This window comes from Mixophyes fleayi, chromosome 3 (assembly GCF_038048845.1).
Source record: "Mixophyes fleayi isolate aMixFle1 chromosome 3, aMixFle1.hap1, whole genome shotgun sequence".
NCBI lineage: Eukaryota > Metazoa > Chordata > Amphibia > Anura > Limnodynastidae > Mixophyes > Mixophyes fleayi.
This window is the reverse complement of record NC_134404.1, coordinates 322,526,396-322,546,842: the sequence shown is the minus strand read 5'-3', so window position 1 is coordinate 322,546,842 and position 20,447 is coordinate 322,526,396. Positions and strand designations below refer to the sequence as shown.

Below are 20,447 nucleotides of genomic sequence, written 5' to 3'. Positions count from 1 at the left end.
ATAGTTTGAAATGAAAAAAATAAATAAAAAATAATTACCTGTATCATCATCCTGTCTATTTTCTTAACATAATGAGCAACGGTTTATCTCACAGCAAGCAACAACATGATCGCAGCCATAGTAGATTCATTGTTCCTAGACAATGTCCATGCTGCGCCAACGAGCTGCCCATCATCCTAACTAATTGGCACTGGTAATAGTTATGGAGCGTCTTCTTAACAGAGAGATTCTGTGTAATGCTATCTCAGTATGTGGTGTGTAAAAGAACACACAGGGCCATAACTAGGGCTGTACGATAGGGGGGACCGCCCAGGGTGCAACACTGAGTGGGGGCACAGTTTATGAATAATTTAGGTTCATTTGGTTAATATTGAGGGCTAAGGGGGTGGAGTTTTCGTTTCTCGCCCCAGACGCTAATATTTTAAGTTACGGCTCTGAGAACACATACATAACAGAGGGGATGAGGAGAGCCACTGTGTACCCCTCTATGATCCAGGAAGGATACTCACACACATTGCATGGCGACAAGCGGCCTTTCGTATGACGTCGCACATGAAATTCGGGTCCCGGGACATGAACCCCTTCTGCTTCCAGAATATACCCCACAAGTGTTTCCTGGTGAAATCAGCATTCTCATCCTATCTGGTGATCTGTCAGCTGTGGGTGGAAGTACGGGGCCTTCAGTTCTCCCTGGACTCCGGCTAGACCTACTCCATCTACTCCCTGCTACCTTGACACATAGAGACACCGACCGCAGTGTAAACTAGTATAACTGAGGCTGGGAAAACAAGCACGTGGCTCCTTTGAATGGGAGCGATGATTAGATGGTTTTAATAGTATTTTACAAAGCTGCTGGCGCCGATTAGGATTTCTCCATTCATGAGTATATCGCCAGCTTGGTAAATCAAGCAGGAGATTTTAGCTGCAGCTCCTTATTGGAGAAGTGCCGGTATATCTTCCTGCCCTATACTGGCACACTTCAAGCACTGGTTCTTCCAGACCCCTGGCAGAGCAGGCCTTTCTCCCAGATCCCGCCCACTACCTAGTGAAGTGGCCAGTAGCGGGGGCTGAATGATGCAATTCGCTGCGAATCGCATAATTTCGGTCACACCCGCATGGCGCAATGTTGGCATTTCTTAAAAATGAAGCAATTTGCGGCACCACACCCCACCTGCGTTTTCCACACGACCGTTTGATTTTCAATGTTGGCAAGTACGCTATAGCTGTCAGTCTCCATGTCACCATCTCTTTGCTTACAAATCTCTGTTTCTCTCTCAACATCGCATTGTTTCTCTCTATCCATTTAAAAATGTCTCTGTCTCCTTGGCCCCATGTGTGTTTGTATAAAAAATTGTAAATTGACCTCAAAACCATCTGTATTGTGGATATCTCTGGTTATTTATCTATTTTCTTTGCTCGTGTTATAGTCTAATTCCAGAGCTAATTTTTAGTATACTGCCAATTTAGTAGTCCATGTTATTCAAATGGACACAGATTTAGCCTGTCTGGGCCTGATGCAGAGTTGGTTGCAAATTGGGCAACCAATCAGATTCTAGCTATCATTTGCTAAAATGTACTAGATAAATCATACTTGCCAACACTCCTGGAATGTCCGGGAGACTCCTGAATTCCGGGTGCCCCTCCCAGACTCCCAGGAGAGCAGGCTGTCTTCTCGCACCCTGCCCACTTCCCTAGCAAGTGGGCAGGATGGGGGCCCCAACGTGATTCAGTCATTTTGATCCTGCGACGTGATGACGCAATCACAGCATTTTGCCGTGAGGGGCGGAGCTGGATAACGTGATCCGCTGCTCTCCGCCCCCTCCTCGCTAACTACTTGACCTCTGCTCTGGGATCTCTTGGCAACTATGAAATAAATGCTAGAACCTGATTGGTTGCTACGGGCAACACTTCCACTTTTCCATTTTAGAACTTTAGTAAATCTACCGTCATGGTCTGAGAGTCAGGACTTATTTTTAACATCACCTCATGGGCAAAGTTCCAGGGTAATGTAATGCACAGAACTCAGATATCTGAGCTGTTAAATGAAAAAACAACCCATTGATTTGTGAACAGTTTTAGCTTAAACAGGGAATGTTACCTGAGTGTAAAGTAATTCCCCCAAAATGGACAGACCCAGCTAACCTGTTTCACAGAGACTGCTCTGCTACAAGAGATTCCTTTCAGTATTATTCTCCTCTGTTTATATTGTACATCTTGCATTCATTGCCATATAAGTGAGACATTTATTGTGCTGCGAGGAGAATGTTGTTATTACTCTCAGCACTGAGTGTTTTACACCATTTCATTAAATATATACACGCTATCTTCTAAAAATATATTATAGTTACTGTGATTCTTGTTGAAAGAAATGTATGGATAGTATATTTGCCAACTATCCCTAATTTCTAGGGACAGTCCTACATTTTCCAGTCCTGGAAATATTGGTATTTGTGAATATTCCTGTTTTTAATATTAACTGTTATGAAAAGTTTTCTTCTTAATCTTTCATTTTTACCTTATACAAATGACCTAATAATTATGTTCAGTAAACGTGATCAGACTGTGACAATCTTATCTACCTGAACTCCTGGATCCTCGAAGCATTTAACAATCTCACGCTGCTCTGCTAATGCTGCTCATTTAAACAGGCAAACTTTTTGAAATATCTGAGCTTGATGATTTAAATCGGTGATGGGCAACCTGGTACACTTCATAGGCCGGATGGGGCGGCCCTCTAACCTTCAAAAGGGCCACCGCACATTAACCTTCATTTTAGTAATTAGTTAAAACAATACAGTTAATGAAAGAAAGAGACACTCATCGGTAATAACATAAGAGGGTATTTTAAACAAGTGCTACAAGCTATAACAAACAGACCTGACAATAAATCCGGATCTGTGAAGGCTCAGAGGGTCATCTGTTGCCCATCGCTGATTTAAAAAAGAGATGAACAATTCAGAAGATTAAGTCATCTATTTCGTAAAAATTGCAGGGAAGCACATTAGTTAAAATAAGCTGAAGTTGGAAAATCCCTTTAAAACAAATGCAGACCAAGTAAATAAATATTGCTAGTACATTAGTATTAAAAGCATATCTACACTTGATATTTGGAGTCTGCAGTATCAGATAAGATAACTAAGGATGCAGTGTAATATTACAGCAACACAGTTGACCCATGCACAGTGTTATTCTGTTATTATGTCGCATATTTGGTCATACAACTATGACTGCGTCTGCCAAACACATCAGAGTAGGCAAGATTCTGGCCGGTCCTAGCTAACAATAATGTGTCTAATATTTACTTTATTCTGCTCAAAATTCCTCTTCCCCCAAACGAAGACATAAATGACTTTACCTGTCTCTAAACTCTAATGGTTTTCCAAGACTGTCAGGAAAGTGAAAGTCACAGTAAGAGATGGAGGGAATAAGACATCAAATGGTGTATGTTGTATGTGCATTACAAACGTTAATGTGTTAAAACCTGTCGTCTGGGAGATCCCTGAGGACTGGTCATGTGACAAGCAAGTGTAGGAGGGTGGGGGGGGGGCGTGGTGACATGTCATTAAGCCCCACCTCCACAAGTGTCCAGAAGGTTACCTACTCTTCTGGGAGTCCGGGAGGACTTCCCAAAATTCGGGAGTGTCAGGTGCCGTCTCCGCGCTCTCCACAGGCGCCGCAGACGGACACCTTCTCTCCGCAATTCACGTCCTGTTGCCTAGCAGCAGAACTCTATATCTACTCACCTGTCTGCAGCCAGCATGTCTTAACCGCCTAAATCTCCCTAACCCTATCAGGAGGCACCTTAGAGTACTTAAAGCAGCCTCTGACACATGTCTAGTGCCAGAGTATTGGTTCTAACCAGCTCCAGCATTTAGTTTATATTCCTGTTCCTGACCTCCTGTGTATTTGACTCCTTGGCTTGTTTGACCTCTCTTCCGGATATCCCTTGTACTTCACTGCCCGCACTGGTACTGACCTTTGGACCGTTCCTGACTACTCTTGCCTACTCTCCGTGGTACCTCGCTTCCTTGGTTTCGACTCGGCCTGTCTGACTACCCTCTAATCGCTGCACTGGTGACTTCCTGAGAGTACCGCAACCTGCACATCGCACGCAGCAAAGCCCAAACCTCCTTGCGGGGGTCCCTGGTGAACACTGGTGGTGTGTTAGACTCCGCGCCTCTTAGGTTAGTAGCGCTAATATCAGTCAGTGATATTCCTTGTGTAAAAGTGTGATAGGGAGCCTCCCGGAAATTCCGGAAGAGTAGTAACTTATGTTCTAATTACAACAAACCTTAAAAATCTACGTATCAATATACAGCCTATCAATTTATTAGGATGTGCCTCATGCCCCAGTGATGTCACTAGTTCCTAGTGATTTGATAAGCCACATCCTGTGAGTACGGGATATTAAAATACAGAACAACAGCAAAGGCTTATTTTTGCTAATCCTCATTTGCAGCGGAGAGTTTATATTTGGCCTCACCATATTATCTAGTATAATTACTGTTAAGGGCAGAGTAGCATGAGAGCCTCAACTGGTAGAACTGCTTCTTGAGATGTTCACCTTTAGCAGCCCACCTTTCTGAGGAATGTGTTACATTCTGCAGGACTCGGTTGACCCCAGGACTTAGGCTTTGTTAGCAGCAGATGTTGATCTAGCACCTGCCCGGTGGAGAGGACAGAACACAGTAGGAGGTAATGAGCAACCAGGATATATTAGCAGAACTCTGAGCCAGACAGGCAATGGCTAATGTGGAGTAGTCTAGCACTTGTATGATGAAGTGGACAGCACAAGGCAGCAGGTAGTGAGCAACCACAATGTATTTGGCAGAACTCAGGGTCAGACAGGCAGGGGATCAAGAGTAGAGAAGACAGCAGAATCCTGTAAACAAGCCACGGGTCAGGGCAGGTAGAGATATGAGAGCAAATCTGTTTAACAAAGCCAAGAGTCAGGAGTGGAGAAGACAGCAAGTCCTATAAACAATCCAGGAAAACACTGATAGCAGAAAAGGTCAGGATACATGTCACACTAGGTCAAGCAGCAACTATCACTAGCATTGGTATGCTGCCTGAAAGAGGTTTATAAAGGCAGCAGCACCAATCAGAACTGCAGGATGATTAGCTGCATGAGTGTGGTAGGTGATTGCACATCTGAGGCTGCGAGACTGAGAGCTGAATGAAGCTTGTAACTATTTGAGTAGCAACCAGCTGATTCAATGAACTGCAGGAATGATCCTACACATAGTAGTAGCAGTAATTGCACAGATGATAGCTCAGACAAACAGAAGAGCTCCTATTTCTTAACAGTTACTATTAGAGACTTTCTTTAAAAAGTTATATCAAATTAAACTTTTGAAAATGTTATTACATTAGGTTAATATACAAGACACCGCAAAAACATTAATTCATGCACTCATCATCTCCCGCATCGACTATTGCAATTCCCTCCTTACTGGTCTTCCCAAAGTCAGACTTGAACCCCTACAATCTATTTTGCACGCAGCAGCTAGATTGATTTTCCTTACTAACCGTTATTCCTCTGCTGAGCCACTCAGTCTCTATATTGGCTGCCTGTATATCAACAAATCCAATATAAAATTCTTCTACTAACATACAAGGCCATGAACAAAATTGCACCGACATACATCTCTTCACTTGTCTCAAAATATCTCCCTACTCGACGCCTCCGTTCTGCACAAGATCTACGTCTCTCCTCCACTCTCATCACATCCTCCCATTCTTGGTTATAGGATTTTTTCCGGGCTGCACCCAATTTGTGGAATTCCCTCCCACGCACAATAAGACTTTCCTCTAGTCTTCAAACCTTCAAGCGTTCACTGAAAACCCACCTCTTCAGACAAGGTTATGATATTCCTCAACCACCATCTTAATTTCCCTAGATTACCCTATTACCATCCTCTACACTGCTAACGCAAGACAACAACCCTCTGACCAACATTGCAACACACACAGCCCACTCAATACTTTTACCTTTGCGTTCTAGCTGGTCCATTGTGCAATATGATGTAGCACATGCCCTTGTGTTTCTAACTACCATTGTCCTATAGATTGTAAGCTTGCGAGCAGGGCCCTCTTACCTCTCTGTCTGTATGTATTACCCAGTATTGTCTTATCAGTGTTTGTTCCCAATTGTAAAGCGCTACGGAATTTGCTGGCGCTATATAAATAAATGTTGATGATGATGAATATTGCACTGAGGGAGAATGTAATTGAAGACCTACCATGGTAAATAGTTAGCAAGATATAAAAACATGGTATACTTAGTGCTCCTTGCATATCATTACATGCACTATAGCAAAAAAGTAAATAACAGTTTTGTGATCCTGGTATGTGACCTTATTACATAAACATTTCTTAACTAAGTATAGAAATACATCCTAAACTGCTGGCATTTTTCTCATATTGGTTAACAAACGTAGCAACATAGAATTTGACGGCAAATAAGAGCCACTTGGCCCTTCTAGACTGCCTATTTTTTAACCTCAAACCCTCTTTGATCCCTAGTTCTTTGTAAGGATAGTTGTAAGATATTTACACTAATGTATTCTGTCAAGAGTAATAACATGACAAGAGGACCCGTCATGTGACATGCCTCTCAACATTCCATGATAAATCGCCAGGACAGCTTTCCCAAAATATCCCAACATTCCTAAAGAAAACATCAAAACCGAATTAGCCACACCCACAATCCCCCCAGACCTTGCCCTTTATGGATGTAAAACATAATAGTGTAATACTGTTCCTAATAGTGTTTAACTGTTTGTTTATTTTTTCACCAAGTGGAAAATGAAAGCCTATGGCTGGGCTTCCAGTTCCACTGCACAAGCTGAGCCGGCTAAACGACTTCCGGATATATCAGCAAGGACTGGCCCGGCAAAACGGTACACTAACCGTATTGGCGAGGCATCTGAGTATCACCCAGCTGCCACCGCAAGATTTATTGATAAATTGCATCAATAAGAGATTTATTGGGGTGATAAAAACATTGTTACCACTGCTTGATCATAAATAGGCCTCAAAGTTCTGATTGTAAGTGTAGAATGTTTCCTATACAGAGCAGACTTGTAGTAAGTAATCCCATTGGAGTACACTGTAGTCAGCCAATCATAGTCACCTTGAGCAGGGAATGCTTGGTAAAAAAGAAAGACATTTTGGGGGAGATTCAATTAGAAACAAATACACGGGGTGTGTCTCCGGAACGTCCGCGGAGACACCAAGCACATATTTGTTTAGTGAAATTTCAGCTGATTTTAACTCGTAGAAGTATGAGCAAAAACCAGTGTATATTTTTACCATGCTAATTAACTAACGTTCCTGAGAATATCGCTGCTAATTGAATCTCCCCCTTTGGGCTCAGTTACATAGCAGCTATAAATAGAGTGTTAAATATCTTGTATTTGAACCTGACCAGGACACAGTCAGGGTGCCAGTTGATGCCGATTGGATGGCTGCTTCAGCTTGTCCAATCAGCTTTAATTGTCACCCTGGCTGAGTCTCAGGAGCTATGTTGGAGTTACGTGTAACTGTGGATGTTGCCTCTTTTTTTATGATTTCTTTGTAGATCATCTGCTTATGTAGGAAATTTGGTGAAACATTTTTCTCCTATACTCAGGTTGTTTGGCTTACAATTCCTGGCATGTATAGGAATTGCAAATTGCAGTCCTTCATAACCTTTCATGCATGACATGTATCACTAAGAGGCTTTCATCTCAATTAGAAGACTATTGATAATGTCACAATCCATTACCAGAACTTCAAAGCATGTTTGTATAAATGCCCATTAAATAATCAACACTCGTCTCTTCTTGTGCAGATGCAGCAGCTGGAAAGACAAGTTATTGATGCAAACCGACGGGCAGAGAACGCTTATGAGCAGGTAATTGTTACTAACTGGAATGTGGCCCCTATAAGCATTTGTTCTTTTACCTCTGAAAAATGTTATATTTTATAGTGCAGAATGAAGATGTCGCTTTCTTTTTTTTGTTTTGTTACTTTAAACATTTATTTCAATGGTTCTTTTACCAGTATTGTCAATGGTGTATTTGGGGGAGGAGGAAGAACTCCAGGTGCCTGGAATTCCCCAAAGACTAGAAATATTGACATATGCTCAGATGGTTATTCTTGTAAAACAAACATAAAAAGTACAACATCACTAAGATACAGCTCTTTATATCTCTATACAATTTATTTTTGCTACCATTGTTTGACAATAGGTATTTTCTACTATCTGTCTCTCTCACTCTCTCCCCCTCACTCTCACTCTCTCCCCCTCACTCTCTCACTCTCACTCTGTCCCCCTCACTCTCTCTCGTCACTCTCTCTTCCGTCACTCTCCTGCTATACCACCTGTTTTGGCATTTGTTTTAAAGGACAACTAATCTATCGCTTGCCCTATATATAGAGCCCCCTCTATATTACTTAAACTCAAGGGGCCTGATTCATTAAGGATCTTAACTTAAGAAACTTCTTATTTCAGTCTCCTGGACAAAACCATGTTACAATGCAAGGGGTGCAAATTAGTATTCTGTTTTGTACATAAGTTAAATACTGACTGTTTTTTCATGTAGCCCACAAATATCAACTTTAAATTTCAGTGTACAAATAAGCTATCAAGTATTTGTGTGCTACATGAAAAAACAGTCAGTATTTAACTTATGTGCAAAACAGAATACTAATTTGCACCCCTTGCATTGTAACATGGTTTTGTCCAGGAGACTGAAATAAGAGGTTTCTTAAGTTCAGATCCTTAACGAATCAGGCCCTAGAACTGCAAATCGGTGAACAGTACTCACTATCCATGGTGCTCAAGATTCGCTTTTCTATAGTCCTCATTCTTTTATACCTTTTACAACTGGTATTGGTCCTGACATCCTGCACTTGCTGCTTGAGCCTGATTGATGCTGTATCAGTAAAATGATTTATGCTATTCTTCCAGGGATAATCGCTGAAAAACAGGACAAGGGTACTCACCTATATCTAACAGAGTTTCCACTGTTTAATCATATACCCAGCATCATTGGACTTGAACTAAGCTATCCATGTCAGGATGGTTAGATACATGCTCAAGTAGTACCTAACAAGAACCTTTCAGAATAGAGTCTTGATATTTAGTCGGCAGGGTATAGTTAGTCATCTATACATACCCAGTCCTTTGAAGATCGAGACACTGCACCAAAAAGTATTAGTTAGACATAAACTGCTAGAGAATGTATCTAACTAATGGTTAAAAATAGTGTAGAGGTTATATTTGCAAAATAGACCTTTGTGAATGTTTCTCACATTTAACCCTGTCCCCTTTAATAACATATTGAGCGTAAATGCTGTAAGATATGTATAAAACAACAGGCTTTTTTATTGTGTTTGGAAACATGTTCACATATCTTGGCAGTTAAAAATACCACAAAATGCAAATATGTATAGCAGTAAACAGGGTAAATGGTATTATAGCTGGTAAGAGAGAGAAACAGAGAGTTTGGGATCTAAAAGAGGAATAGTAGGGTGCCACAAGTTCATTTTACTGTTTCCTATACATTATTTCACATATGTCATGAAATATTTCAACTCATAATGTTTGAATATTTTAGATAGTAGTGTGTTATTCGTCTGGTGCCAGAAGTGGTGTGATTCTGATCATCTACAGTTTTACACAGTTATCACATAATACTTCTATGATGCTCTCTGCTCGTTACCAGTTTTTCAAAATTGCTCAAGGGTGGACCCAGAGCCAAATCATCCATCAGGCAACCTAGTGTCCCCCCTAGGGCCCATTGAGCACTGAGGGGCTCGTGTCCCTATATCCCGTTTTTATGTATTCTTTTTTTGACAGCTGTATTTTTCATTTGCTTTGAGATTTCTGTTTATTTTCTGTGTACGGCAACAGAAGCGTGTATGACTCACCTTAGTCACAAGAACTTGCGAATAGGATCTTCTTCTGGAAAATCCAATACGGTGTGAACCTAAATACTACCTATGGTGCTGCCAAATGGAATGTCACCAGCTTATAAAGTCTACATGGAAACACACGCCCTTATAAAAAATAAATGTCAACCTCAGATAGTTCATTTGCAGTTGTTTATTGTTAATGGAATCACAGTTAAAATGTTCTTGTATGACAGTGGTGTTTTGGTGATTTGCTATTTTAGTGATGTGCTTTTCTCAAACAATAACATCTAGCAACGTAGAGACCACTGTTCCCAGGAAAGTATTCCATAAGCAGCGATAGAACATCCTCACAATGGAGGGATCTTGTTAAATAGACTCAGCCTCAATTACACCACACCCATTACTTATATAGCTGACACATTATTTTATATGACCACTGACACTTTTACCATGCCACATTAAGCTCACCTACTTTACTGGCATAACCATGGCGTTTTTTTTAGGACTTATAGTCAGGCCATGAAATATTCTATCAATGGAGGTGATGATGGCCAATTTGTTTACTGGATTTTAATGAAAATGGATTGGATGAGTCTCTTACAAGAAATGGTGCGGTTTGTGTTGTAATGCAAAGGAAAAAGAAGTGCATCTCCATTTGTGCGGCCATCCAAACAGGTGATGAGACAAGGAGTAGGAGGCGGAGCTAAGGCACGCAGGCATCATCTTCAGCTATTTATATAGCGCTAATTCCGCAGCGCTGTACAGAGAACTCACTCACATCAGTCCCTGCCCCATTGGGGCTTACAGTCTAAATTCCCCAACATAGCTACAGACCGAGAGAGACTTAGGTCAATTTGATAGCAGCCAATTAACCTACCAGTATGTTTTTGGAGTGTGGGAGGAAACCGGAGCACCTGTAGGAAACCCACGCAAACACAGGGAGAACATACAAACTCCACACAGATAAGGCCATGGCTGGGAATCAAACTCATGACCACTGTGCTGTGAGGCAGAAGTGTTAACCGCTGAGCCACCATGCTGCCCATGCATTCTGTGCTTTGTCCCTTCCTCCATGCTCCATCACCTCTGAGGTAGAGGAGTTCAGCAGAGCTGCATTGTATGTAATAACTAAATATTTCATACCTCTCTGCTTGAACAAATGGAGTGTTGCAGCTCTATATGAGTTAGTTCATAGAGCCCGGTACCGCTAGCTATAATCATTAGATTTTTGGGTGATTGGTCCAGGGATTCAATACAAATTCCATTTATGGGCTCTGGAAAGATGTTTTTCTCCACTGTGAGGATTAATTGACAACTCCCTCACATTATGAGACCAAACTGTGAATATTTGTCTCTACCCATTGTGTTATGTAGGATATCAATGACAGCCTCTGGTTACTGCATTGTACCAGTTCAATAAAATGTTGTGGTTTTCATTGAGAAATCTTTAGCTTGTGCATTTGGCTTGTCAGGTAACTTGGCAGAGTCTTTGTGGCATTACCTGGGAATGCCTTAGTTAAGAGGCAGCTAATATGTGCAGGGAAGTCACAATCCAGATTTCCCTGCACCTGCAGCAGTGATCTAATTGTAGGGAAGACACAACTGTTGTGTCTGACTTTCAAGTGTCTCCCAGAAACAAAAAGAGCCACATAAATTGAAATAAACAAAAAGAAAAGTAACTGAAATAACATTTTTGGAGACATCAGAGATCATTTACGATCTGGAAAAAATGCAGTGTGTTTAATTTTGCACAAATGCGTCTATTCATCCGCCTTGGATTCTGGAAAAGCATTCTGCTCGGACTGCTGTGGGATGGCAGCCCATCTGGAAATGCTAAAAAGAAAACAATGTTCAGCCTACGGTGACTTTAGAACCACACATTTCATTAATTTCTCTTCAAAGTCTGCTTTGTCATTTATGTCTTGAATAAAGCGACACGGGTCAGCTTATTATATATAATTACATTTGTCGCTATTATATATTTCATAGTTTGTTTGTTCTTTTGTTAACGTTGGACTTTCTGTATTATGTGTGTCTGTGTCCCATTGCAAGAATATGCCCGAAGGACCTGTAAAATACAAGGGGGTATATTTACTAAAATGCAGGTTTGAAAAAGTGGAGATGTTGCCTATAGCAACCAATCAGATTCTACCATTTTATAGAATGTGCTAACTAAATGATAGCTAGAATCTGATTGGTTGCTATAGGCAACATCTCCACTTTTTCAAACCCACAGTTTAGTAAATATACCCCAAGATCATTTTGGAGGAAGGGGAAATGCTCTGCGGCTCCCACTAAGGAGGGGCCCCTTGTAATTATCCCCTCTTCACCTCTTGAATCTCATCTTACAAAACAAAATTTAAATGTGCTTAAAATGGGGTGCACTAATGCAATTAGCCCGTATGTAGGAACTCCCCGATCTGCCTAGTCCCTCTCATCAAAACATGCAAACTTTTGCACCCCTGCAAAACAACACCATTTTGACGTATTTATTCCATGTCCTTTTAAATAAATGGGATACAGTCACCCAAAAATAAGCCTATGCTACCACAAAAAGTCATTTGCACTGTGGGTTGAGGGGGTTTTGCACTTTTGTAAATTATTCTTAGATGGGGTTGTATCGAAGCGTGGTTTTGCAGTTTTAATATCGCCATCAATTGGATCTGGTTTTCAAAGACAAACCTCATTATTCATTAATCTGGAGTTTGCATAAGATCGCATCAGACGTGTGCCACTTGCAAACCAAACATCATGCAAAAACTGTTCAATCTAGATTTACGGCGTCACATAAGGTTTAAATAAGAGACTAGGGGCCTGATTCATTAAGGATCTTAACTTAAGAAACTTCTTATTTCAGTCTCCTGGACAAAACCATGTTACAATGCAAGGGGTGCAAATTAGTATTCTGTTTTGCACATAAGTTAAATACTGACTGTTTTTTCATGTAGCACACAAATATCAACTTTAAATTCAGTGTACAAATAAGCTATCAAGTATTTGTGTGCTACATGAAAAAACAGTCAGTATTTAACTTATGTGCAAAACAGAATACTAATTTGCACCCCTTGCATTGTAACATGGTTTTGTCCAGGAGACTGAAATAAGAAGTTTCTCAAGTTAAGATCCTTAATGAATCAGGCCCTAGGTAACTAGGTTTTTTAACATCTCTTCATCTCTTAGTTAAAAAAAAGTGCCCTTAAGGCCCGTACTTAACAGACTTTGAGCATCTGGAGGATTGATCACTAACACATAACTAAAAACTGTGGATTATGTACTGATTATGTAGCAGATTTTGGCTTCTTAAATTCAACTTACGCAGACCCTTAACTGCAGCTGAAAGCAATTGTACATGGTTGTAACAGCCAATTACATGTCTAGGGCAAAACAGTGATTAGCAACAAGGCATACAAATTAGTCCTTATTTAAATGCCATACTGCATCTCACTTTCTTCCAACGTTTAATTGGATTGTAATGTCAACAAGGCAGTAAATGCTTTTGTGTATACTGTTGTCGGGTTAATGGAGCTTTAGTGCAGTGACTTTTAGAGCTGCTTTATCTTTTACACAGTAAACATACACATAAAAAGTCGATATATAAATAGTATGTTACGCCACGCTCAACGTGGACAGTATACAGGGTATACCTCACTGCCACTTCTCCTACTGCCGTCTTTAAAACTATCAAATTCTATTTACATTTTTATACCGCCACTTTTGAATTTCCACTTCGACCACTGATGTTACATCATTATAAGTTTACTTTCATATTCACATTTTTACATAGAGATGCAGTTGAGAGGTTACATACACCGTTTATAGCGGCAATTAAAACGCATATCAAACTTTCGTTGTAGAGGTCATTGTAGGGTTTACCCTCTGTTTAAACACAACAAAGCAGAAAGTGCCTTATTAAAAGTTATTTATATAGCACTATATATTACGCAGCTCTTTACAGGGGTTGGGTACCTTATCCTGAAGCTGAAAACGCCGACATGAAATAGTCCGATATGATGAGATTGAAGGTTAACAGCAGGAATGATAGTGTGGTCCTTGAAACTGACGTCATTGTAGGCTCCCAGGATGTTCATTCGTCGGAACGGTTTGAAGTCTCCTTTCAAGCTGTCACTATTTCCACGCTGTCGTACGTGACCCCTTCGGCCTCATCATGTTGGGCTATTCCATGTCGGCGTTTTTAGCTTCATGATAATTACTACCACCACTTTACAAAGTATATTTAATCATTCACATCTGACCCTGCCACAGTGGAGCTTACAATCTATATTCCCTTCCACACAGAACATACATACAAGTTAGGGGTAATTTCATCAGAAGTCAATGAACCTACCAATATGTCTGTAGAGTGTGGGAGAAACCCCACAGAAACATGGAGAGAACAGACAATCTCCACAAAGATAGGTCCATGGTCAAAATCTAATTCATGACCCCAGCTCTGTGAAGCAGTCACCAACCAGGTAAAATCACCTGTGCATTGACCAGGACTAGGGATGGACCAGTATCCACAGAGACAAAGGGGATCAGACGCCCCAGACAGGAAAAGTATTACAAGTGACTTACAGCTTTATGGTCATATTGGGGGTAATTGGCTTAAACTACATTTAAACTGTTTTAAACGCTGTTAGGACTGAACTAGTGATGTGATGCAGTTTCCCAAGATGAGCCTCCGGACATCACAGCAACATGACCAGCTGCCCTCATTTCCGCCTGCTGCGGTACCTGAACATCGCTGACTCTCCTGTGCACCGCTACGGGGTGTGAAGGAATATCAGTGACGATACATCGCCGAAGAGTTCCCGTCACGCTTGTTCCCGGAGACCGTCCACGGCACATCGTGGGGTATTTTATGCTTTATAATTGCACACATATGAGTAGTTTCTAATACAGAGACAATGCCGTGTCAGTCAACACTATCAGTCTCCACTTACACCTGCCCTGTAGCTGGTGCAAATTATACGACTAAAAAAAGTGTATGTTCATGATACCCAGGACTTGGATCGTGCTGCATCTGCATTGGCACGTTCTTACTGTACATCGCTTACGTTCGTCCGCCCTTGCAGATGTAGGCTGTCATAAGTGTCGTTTGCATTCAGACATAAATTGCATGCAGTTGCGCTCATTGACATAAGTTCCATTCTGATGCATGCGCAGAGCTATTTCACGAAAGATACGGCACACAAATCATCATCATCATCATCATCATCAGTTATTTATATAGCGCCACTAATTCCGCAGCGCTGTACAGAGAACTCATTCACATCAGTCCCTGCCCCATTGGAGCTTACAGTCTAAATTCCCCAACATACACACAAATACACACACAGACAGACAGAAATAGAGAGAGACTAGGATCAATTTAATAGCAGCCAATTAACCTACCAGTATGTTTTTAGAGTGTGGGAGGAAACCGGAGCACCCGGAGGAAACCCATGCAAACACGGGGGGAACATACAAACTCCACATAGATAAGGCAATGGAATTAAATCTGCATATGAGTCAGGTCCTTCAATTTTGCTCAGTTTCCTTAATAGAAGAAGGTGTCAGCCTTCAGTTGGGATTATTTTAAAGTCATAATGCATTTTCTACTGGATATTAAAAAAATATTTTTTCATTATTATTGCAGTACTGTGTTAACCAGAAAAATCTATGTGATGTTAAATACTTTTGTGTCAAAAGAGACAAAAGTATTATAGGAGTGATACCTTTATTGGCTAAAGAATTATTTTTTTTTATTATATTTGCTAGCTTTTAGAGCACAGAAGCCCCTTCATCAGGCAAGTTTACAAATGAATGACTGAGAAAAAGGCACAACATTTAAGAGCTGTTACATCAAGAATTTGTACAGGGGGGGATACACCATTAAGATAAGCTTAAGTAATAAAAAGGAGGTTTTCGATATGGATGGAAGAGTTAAAGTCCCACGAGTTCAGAGGTCTGCACTCTGCTGTGGGACATAAATCCAGGTGTTAGATTGAGTCCTTTAGTCAATGACTGGAATGTTCTTATCAGCTTGAATTCCCATGTTTTTCTCTCCCTGTCATTTTTAAAAACACCTTTCAGTATTAGGACTTTTAAATCTGTCATACTGTGTCCTGGTCCAGAGAAGTGTTTACCCACAGCGTTGTCCGGAGTCTTCTTTATTGTGTGTCTGTGTGAATTCATCCTGGATTGCAGTTTCTGCTTGGTCTCCCCAATGTAAATTCCCTCAGGGCACCTTGTACACTGTATCATGTACACCACATTGGAGGATGTACATGAGAATGTGTCAGTGATTTTATAGTCCCGTTGTGTGTTGGGTATGTGGACTGTGTTTGTTGGTAGGACATGGGTGCAGGTTTTGCATTTTTTGTTTTTGCAAGGGAAGGTGCCAGTCTCTGATGGTGATGGGAGGGCACTTCTAAAGAGGAGATTTCTTAAATTTGAAAGCTGTTTGTATGAAAGGAGAGGTAAATCTGGGAATATTTCCTTCAGTCTATTGTTTTTCTGAAATATGGGTTGAAGGTCAGCAGCAATTTTCCCCAAGATGTTCATGTGGGGATTGTAAGTGACCACTAGGGGCATCCTGCTGTTAACCTCCTTTTGTTTGTAATCCAGGAGACTACTCCTGGGGATCCTTGTGGATCTGTTCATCTATAACTATTGGATGGTATCCTTGTTGTAGGAATGTACTCCTCAGTGATACCAGGTGTTGTTTTCTGTCTTCACTGTCTGAACAAATCCGAATGTATCTCAGAGCTTGGCTGTAAATGATGGACTTCTTTATGTTTTCCTGGGTGAAAGCTGTTCCATCTCAGATATGCAGGGCGTCCTGTAGGTTTATAATAGACTGATGTTTGTATAGTATTGTTTTTATTGTATAGGGTCATGTCCAGGAAATGTATCTGAGATCTTGAGTAGTTAAGAGTGAGTCTAATGGTTGGGAAAAATTTGTTGAAGTTTTTATGGAAAGTCAGTAGCTCATCTTCAGAACCAGTCAGGATTAGTAGCAAATGATCAATATAATGGAAGTATGCTAAGAGGTTTCATTGTGCAAGTTGATAAGAATTCCTCCTCTAGATTGGATATTCAGCAGATTACTTCCCATGACTGAAATGAGAGAATCTGTCTAAACTCCGCCTACACGCAGAGGGACAGCCATTTTGTTGGGTGAACTAGTAATCCTGAGAATGCAGCCGATCAATTCACCACTAACCAATAGGAATTTTATCAGTGACAACACTGAGGTCTTAGAGACACAATGGAAGTAGCCATTTTGAGTGCATCTTGATCACACTAAGGGAGGCGTTGTCAAATCATATTTGGGGGGAAGTCCCATCTCTTCATGGCATTCCTAGCTATTCAAAGCACTAGGCGACTCGATACTTCGTCCACCCCTACAAGAGATTCATATTGCCATACACACCAGCAGCAGCAGCAGCTGCGCATAGGCCCCACTCACCGTGGTGTTGTCACCAGTGTAACCAGACAGATACCTCCCAACTGCCCTGGAGACAAAAGTGTTGACTATTGGAACAGCGGACAGTCCAATCTGTGTCGGCACTACAACTAGTCAATCCGAGGTGGTCACCTAGTGTGTCAAGACTTGGGGGTGCCTAAAACATAGAACGAGGTGACATAATGAGCGGAATAGAGGATGTGAAGCCCCCACTCCCTCACGCAGTAAGAAGTGGGGGCAGGCACCCTCCCTCTTTCTGTAATTCTGACATTTTCTGGTATAAAAGTAATAGAAATCAATACTTAAAATGCTAAAAATACATAACCTTGTTCAGTGAATTGCTGTTTAGATGCTGCCGGCCAACAGCAATGTGTCCTTGAAAATTATTTAAACTATGCAACTATGATGTCATCTGACAAAGTTAGCATGACTTGTAAACAAGCTGAATTGGTCAGTGTTTATGTTATTTTTCCTTACAAAGCAGGTCATGTACAGTAGCACAGATCTGTCCTTTCTCATGCCATTGCTGACAGCTACGGACAGATCCTTCTTTTCCAATGTTAAACTTGACGTATAGCTAAGCTCTGTAGACCTCTCCTCTCTGCAGATAAACAATTAAATGCATGTTTTAGGAATGTTACAGGGCACACACAACAGTTCCAGAGCCCCTCAGTTTGACTTTAAAAGGATATATTTAGTTTTACTACTATGAGATTCCACAAAATAGATATGAAACTTTCAGGGGTATTTAATGATGTCCTGGCAGAGGTCCAAGGGACTGTTGGAATTTTACATCCAGGCTTCTGTTCACTAATAAATTTGGGAGAGCTTCACGACTGGCCATGGTATATAACATTTTTCATGCAGACTTCAAGGGAGAATGTAATCAACAATACAGTTGTATTATGATTATAACTTCTACTACTTGACTTAAACCCCTAAAATACATTAATCAGTCCCAATTTCCAACAGCAGAGTTATTGCATATTGTCTGGCTGGGTCAGACAAAGCTTAAAGCACTGAGGGGGTCGTTTACGTACAGGAGATTATGCGCCTCAACATTTATTTATACACAAATGTGCCTATTTCTTTCCTCCCAGCTATTAAAACCTCTAAATCGGGATACGGCTATACCTCCTACAAAAGGGGGCAGGATTGCATCATGTTAGGGGCATGTCCATGACACAGTGGGCACGTTCACACACTCGTAGGTGTGCCTAGTGTATCTGAAACGCTAAACTGTTCAAATCCCTCCTCGCCTGCCATGAAAACACCCTTGAATTGCATGTACCAAGAGCACATGCCTCCGGTGTGTGCAACAGCTGCTAACCATGGTGAGCATGGATTTACCTCCCAACTTCCATGAGTCAGGACGGACATGCCGAGCAAGTCGGGACTGTCGCACCGAAATCTGGGCATTTTGGAAGTATGCCCATGCTTAGCCCATACATAGGTGAGCACACGTATTTCACTTCCTGGGATCTGCTCTTGTAAAAGCACTCTATAAAACCTTTCTCACAATTGCTGCCCAAAGTGAAATATGCATGGTGAGAAAAACATGACTTCTAAGTCCTTCCTAGTATCACTTTAGGTCCACTACCGTCATTGGGCCTAATTCATTAAGGAGAGCAAAACAAGAAGAGGAGTAAATTTGCTGCTGGACCGAACCATGTTACAATGCAAGGGGTGCAAATTAGTTTATTATTTTGCATTGAAGGAAAATCCTGGCTGCTTTTTCATGTAGCACACAAATACTTGATAGCTGTATTTTTACACTGAAATTGAAGTTGATCTAGGACATGCCCTACCCCAAATATAAATCTGTCCCCATATTTAAAATTTACCCCTCCCCCCCTCCAATGCAGGATGGTTTTGCCAAGGTGCAAATTTACTCCTTTCTTATGCTTTACCTACTTTAATGAATCAGGCCCATTGAGCGCAACTTTAACATTTTCTTACAAAATACTACTCATATCAATAATATGAGAGTGTGGCAATCTCAAGACTGTCTATATTACATGTGTCACTACTGTACATTTTAATATTATAAGTTTTTTAGATTGGCACCTTTAAATGCACTTTCCAGCATGTATCTGAAGGGCAAAAGGCATCCCTTAAAAATGACGAGTCCTTTGTTACTCTAAGTAAAAAATTAATTAATTCCTTTTACAGGAGTGAAATACTTTTATCCCTCCCCCCCTCCACTAACTATCATCATCATCTATTTATATAGCGCCACAGTGCTGAACAGAGAACTCACTCACATCAGTCCCTGCCTCATTGGAGGTTACAGTCTAAATTCCCTTAAACACACACAGACTAGGGTCAATTTGATAGCAGTCAATTAGCCTACTAAAATGTTTTTGGGGTGTGGGAGGGAGCCCCTGGAGGAAACCCAAACAAACACGGGGATAACATAAAACTCCACACAGATAATGCCATGGTGGGGTATTGAACTCATGACCCCAGTGCTGTGAGTCACAAGGGCTAACCACTAAGCCACCATTCGCTCACCGAGTCCTGTGGCATGACTTTAAGAGAGTTCAGCGTAAACAAATGCCTTCAAACATCAATTAAACAAGGCAGTGTTGTAAAGGGGAATGGGCTAAAGTTCCTGAACTAAGGGACACAAAGAAAACTTCAAGTTATGGCTCTAAAGGCGGTTCTACAAGCTACTAATCATAGGGAATACTTACTTTCTTTCACATGTTGTCTTATTTGTTGTTGACTAAATATTGAAGTCCCAATTGTAAAGCGCTACAGAATTTGCTGGCGCTATATAAATAAATGTTGATGATGGTGACGATAAGTCACCATCTGTTTCTATAGATTTTTAAGAGAATGTGCTGTTTACATGGCTGTAAGTCAGACCTTTACTCCTACTAATATGCCACTAACGGTTTGTGGTTAATTCATTACTAGGTTCAGATCATGGAAGAAAAACTCAAAGTGGCCGATGTGCAGACCAGTGAGTCAGAGACGAGGTGGTACAAAAAGAGCCAAGAACTGGAAGTATTGGTGCAGGAGAAAGAGGACATCATCCAGTGCTTGGAGCAAGAGCTGGAGGAACAGGTGAGCAAAAGGATACAGTATT

General features: G+C 41.0%; 1 protein-coding gene across 2 annotated transcripts in view; it reads left to right on the top strand.

The window, feature by feature from the left end:
- PLEKHH2 (pleckstrin homology, MyTH4 and FERM domain containing H2) overlaps positions 1–20,447 on the top strand; it is a 110,728-nt gene that overhangs the window by 41,966 nt on the left and 48,315 nt on the right. For both annotated transcript variants that reach the window (XM_075204147.1, XM_075204146.1), the window contains exons 3-4: positions 7,835–7,897; positions 20,276–20,425. In XM_075204147.1, coding sequence (XP_075060248.1) covers positions 7,835–7,897; positions 20,276–20,425 — 213 coding nt within the window. The remainder of the gene's footprint in view (positions 1–7,834; positions 7,898–20,275; positions 20,426–20,447) is intronic.